Source organism: Bidens hawaiensis, unplaced genomic scaffold (assembly GCF_021521415.1).
Source record: "Bidens hawaiensis isolate Kalapana, Puna unplaced genomic scaffold, B.hawaiensis_p1.1 tig00035425_1, whole genome shotgun sequence".
Lineage (NCBI taxonomy): Eukaryota > Viridiplantae > Streptophyta > Magnoliopsida > Asterales > Asteraceae > Bidens > Bidens hawaiensis.
The window spans coordinates 62,364-67,059 of NW_027496151.1; the positions used below are offsets into that span (position 1 = coordinate 62,364).

The 4,696-nt window shown below is 46.2% G+C and overlaps 1 protein-coding gene across 1 annotated transcript; it reads right to left on the reverse strand.

Annotated features, from left to right (window-relative positions):
- Window positions 1-569: 569 nt before the first annotated feature.
- Window positions 570-2,488, reverse strand: LOC143587251 (uncharacterized). Its single transcript, XM_077068595.1, has 3 exons — window positions 1,820-2,488; window positions 891-1,747; window positions 570-792 (listed from the first exon to the last, which is right to left on the reverse strand). Exons 1-3 carry the CDS (start codon window positions 2,486-2,488, stop codon window positions 570-572), a joined length of 1,749 nt encoding a protein of 582 aa, XP_076924710.1.
- Between the last annotated feature and the right edge of the window lie 2,208 nt (window positions 2,489-4,696).

The following is a 4,696-nucleotide window of genomic DNA, read 5'->3' on the forward strand; positions in this document are numbered from 1 at the left end:
GGTTTGTATACTTTTGAACAATGGTTTTATTTGTCTGCCCCTATGTGGGCAAATTTGAATTTTCTATGCTTTAGTGTTTGAACTAGTATTTGAATCATGTATGATAATGATCAGCGTATGTCTTAACGTATTCAGCCTTTTATGCTTTTCGGTTAACCATTTAGCCTATCGGCGAGGCTTTCCCTCTTCGGGGAACATATTATGAATATTAACGAGACGGACTCGAGTTTTATGCTTGTTGTCCTCATAATGAGACGGACCCATTGTTTTCACGCAACAGTTTTGACAAAATGCTTTCTTGCATTAGGATCGCGTTTACATGGTGGTTACAAAAAAAAATACAATTTAGATTTTCTTGTTATCCTCGGGGGGAGGTTTCTTATTTTCTGATCCTTAAACCTTTCCGCCGATGCCCTTAGGCGTACTACTTTCGGAGTTACATGGAGTTCCATGTCCTGGGAACCTCCTTTCCCCCCAAGTCGGCCAACCTGTAGGCTCCTTTGTCTCCAGCCTATATAACTTGGTAGGGCCCTTCCCATTTAGGGCCTAATTTCCCTTGGTCTTCTTGTCTACTTGCCTGTCTTAAACTTGACCTCCTTCACTCTTGCATTGTAGTATCTTTCAATCTTTTTCTTATACTCCACTTCCCTTCTAGCTGCCTCTTCCCTTCTCTCATCCGCTAGGTTCAAATTCAACCGCAAATCTTCCCCATCTACCTTTTCTTTTTGTAGAGTTCGATGGGTCGGTACCCCAATTTCCACGAGTATCATAGCCTCCGTCCCATATGTCAGACTGAAAGGTGTTTCCCATTGCTTGTCTTGGGCATTATTCTATGTGCCCATAGAACGTGAGGTAGTTCTTCCACCCATGAACCCTTCTCTCTCCCCAACCTTGCTTTGATTCCCTCTACCACACTTTGGTTTGCTCTTTCCACTTGGCTGTTGGCTCGTGGGTGGGCTACAGACGTAAACATTTGCTTGATTTTCAATTGCAGGCACCATTCCCTAAATGGGTTATTGGCAAACTGTATCCCGTTGTCACTGATTATAGCATACGGTAGCCCAAACCTACAAATGATAATTTCCCATACGAACCGTTTAACCTGCTCGCCCGTGATGATTCGGAGTGGTTTAGCTTCCACCCATTTTGTGAAATAGTCGATTGCCACTACCAAGAATTTTGCTCTCCCTGTTCCCTCCGGAAAAGGCCCCACTATATCTATTCCCCACTTTTGGAAGGGCCAAAAGGAACTTACCGGTACCATCATTGACTTCGTCTTTCGTCCAACCGGGGCGTGTATCTTGCAACTGTCACACTTTTGTATTTCTTTAACGGTGCTGAGGAACATTGCTGGCCAGTAGTACCCAGCCCTCATTGCTCGTGCCACGACCATTTTAGCCCTCATATGCATTCCACAAATTCCCTCATGTATTTCTCTGACCACGTGTTCTGCTTCCTCCTCACTAATGCACTTTAGGGAGGGTCCCAGATAGGATTTTCTGTATAAACTCCTCTCAATTATTTCATATTGTACTGCTCTGACCCTCAACTTTCGCTCTTCTTCTTTATCTTCCGGAACCGTCCCTTCCTGGAGGTATCTGATGAGGGAAGTCATCCAATTTTCCCCTTGAGTTTTGACATTGGCTATTATGGATTCCGTCACCGACGGTTGTTGGAAAGTTTCTACCTTTACTTCCTTAGCTAAATGGTTGAAAGCCACTGCAGCCAGCTTGCTTAAAGCATCTGCCTTTTTGTTCAATCACCGGGTGATGTGTATTACTTCTGCTTCTTTGAAATCTTTCATTAATTCTTGGGTTACCCTCAAGTATTCCTTCATTTTCTGGTCATTGGCGTTGTAGGTTCCTCCTACCTGGTTGGCTACTAGTAGGGAATCTACATGAGCTTGTACCTTCCTTACTCTTAATCCTCTGGCTATTCTGAGGCCAGCCAAAAGTGACTCGTATTCTGCCTCATTGTTTGTGCTTGGGAAACTTAAGCGTATTGCATAAGTCAGCTCTATTCCCTCGGGGCATACCAAAATTAGCCCCACACCACTTCCTTCTTCATTGGAGGCCCCGTCGGTATACAATTTCCACCAGGGTTCGTTACCTTTCCCCCCTCTCTTTTCATTCCCCCTTACCTCATGTTCTCCTTTTTCATCACCTCCTCCTTCTTCGACTTCGGCCAAAAAATCGGCCACGACTTGCCCCTTGATCGCCGTCCGGGGGCGGTACTCAAGTGCATAATCTCCCAACTCGACTGCCCATTTTGTTAACCGGCCTAAGACCTCCGGCTTTGATAACACTTGTTGTAGGGGCTGGTCCGTAAGTACACGTACAACGTGTGCTTGAAAGTACCTTCGTAGCTTCCTTGCTGTATAGATCAAGGCTAATACCAGTTTCTTTATGGGTAAATACCTTTCCTCTGGACCCTTCAACGTTTGACTGATGAAGTAAATAGGGACATGTGCTTCTCCTCTTTCGACCATTAGTACTGAGCTGAGGGTCTTCAACGTCTGTGAGAGGTATAGTATAAGCGTCTCTCCTGGTCAGGGTGTTACCATCGTAGGGAGGTTGCATAAATGTTTTTTTAGCTCTTGAAAGGCTTCCTCTGCCTCTTTATCCTAGCAAAATTTACTTTTCTTCGTGCTTCTCCTTAAAACAGCCATGAAGGGTAGGGTCATTTCCGCTATTTTTGAAAGGAACCTATTTAAAGCCACTAGCCTCCCATTAAGCTTTTGCAGTTCTTTGAGGCTCTTAGGGGACCTCATTTGTATAAGTGCTTCTACCTTTTCGGGGTTAGCTAGAATTCCTCCCTTCGTGATCAATACTCCCAAAAACTTCCCCTCTTCTACACCAAAAGAGCACTTACCCGGATTCAACTTCATGTTGGCCCTTCTCAGGGTTTGAAACGTTTCTCTTATATCCCTCAACATCCCTTCTTCATGCTTGTTTTTTACAACCAAATCATCCACATAGATTTCTACATTTCTGCCCCTCTATTCTTCAAAGAGCTGGTCCATAAAACGCTGATACGTGGCCCCCGCGTTTTTTAGACCGAATGGCATCTTGGTGTGCCATTAAGTCCCCTCATCCGTATAAAAAGTTGTTTTCTCCTAGTCCTTAGGATCCATTTGCACTTGATGGTACCCCTTATAGGCATCTAGGAAACACCTCAGGGGGTATTCAGCCAACAATTCTATCTTCTTTTTGACTTCAGGGAGTGGGTATACAACTTTTGGGCAAGCCTTGTTCAGGTCTTTAAAGTAATACACATTCTCCAGCTATTGTCGGATTTGGCTATCATCACGGGGTTAGATATCCACTGGGGATATTTTACCTTCTTGATTATTCCGGCTTGCCACAACTTTCGGGTTTCCTTTAGTACAGCCTGGCTTTTTTCTAGGCCGAGGCTCCTCTTCTTTTGCTTGACGGGTTCCATCCAATGGAACTCCTTGAGGCTGTGCTGAACTTGGTCCTGGGAGATCCCTGTCATGTCTTCGTGCCTCCAAGTAAATACATCTACGTTCCTTAACAGCAACTCCTTCAACCCAGCTCACCCCTTGTCTGTTAGGGAAGTCCCTATCTTAACTGTTTGGTCAGGGAACTCCCCGTTCAGAACCCATTCCTCTGTCCCCCTTTGCTTCTTCTTTACTTTCCCCTCCGGATCTACACTGGCCACTATTTCGGCGGACAACCTTATTGTTTCTATCCCCTCGGGGGTCGGGAATTTGATGCACCCTTGCGCCGTGGATGAAATAGCTCAGAGGGCTCTCATGCCAGGGCGTCCTAGTATGACGTTATACTTCGAAGGGGCCCAAACTACTCAAAACCGAAGCTGCACGGTCCGAACCTTTTGGCCCTCCTTTAAACTGAAAGGCAGGATTATCGAGCCCAGAGGCTTGACAACCTCTCCTGAGAAACCAACCAAAGGACATGCGTCTTCTTCTAGATGCTTCCGCACCTCCTTTTGGAGCCTAGCAAAATAGTGCTCGTACATTACCTCCACCCCACTTCCTCCATCCACATGGACTCGGGCAACTCGATGTCCCGTAATACTAGCTGATATGTTCAAAGGAATTTCTCTTGCATCTTCGTTCGTGAGCCCTAAGAACGATAAAGGAACATTCATCCATACAAGATTTATGGGGAACTCTCCACCCTTTCCCCTCTTGACTCGCTTTTCCCTCCATTCTTCATCATCCCTCCTTCGACGAATCATGTCAACGAAGTGTTTGTCTTCTTCTTCCTCTTTGACTTTAGAGGTTTCTTCGTTGGTTGGAGGTGGCAAATGTCCAGCCTTTAGAGCTGCCTCCCATAACCTCTTTAACTGCACGCAACTCTCAGTAGAATGTCCCGAACTTTTGTGGTAGTTGCAATACCCCTGGGGGTTGGGCCTGTAGGGCTGCTTCAGTGGAGCGGAAGATCTGGGGGAATACTTGGGCCGATCAGCCATCATAACATCTTTATGTCCCACATCCGGTCTTTCTCTTAAAAGAGATCTTGGACGGAAAGCATCTGTCCTGGCAGGGGGCGACTAATCGCGAGGGGTAATAGGATGTGTCAACAGGGTGCGGGGACTTGTAAGGGGAGAATCTGGCCCCTTCCCCTGATGTCTTCCCTCGTCCCGCCGGACCCCCCCCCCATATACCTTCCGGTAGTAGTTCCCCCCTTCTTTCCTTCCCACTCTCTCAACT

What these genes read in the sequence shown, in the direction of transcription:
- LOC143587251 (XM_077068595.1), bottom strand. Translation starts at nt 2,488, where the DNA reads ATGGTCGAAAGAGGAGAAGCACATGTCCCTATTTACTTCATCAGTCAA. An exon ending in AAATGAAGGAATACTTGAGG is followed by an intron (nt 1,748 to 1,819) that starts GTAACCCAAGAA and finishes TTGAACAAAAAG; the next exon opens with GCAGATGCTTTAAGCAAGCT. An exon ending in GTAGAGGGAATCAAAGCAAG is followed by an intron (nt 793 to 890) that starts GTTGGGGAGAGA and finishes AACACCTTTCAG; the next exon opens with TCTGACATATGGGACGGAGG.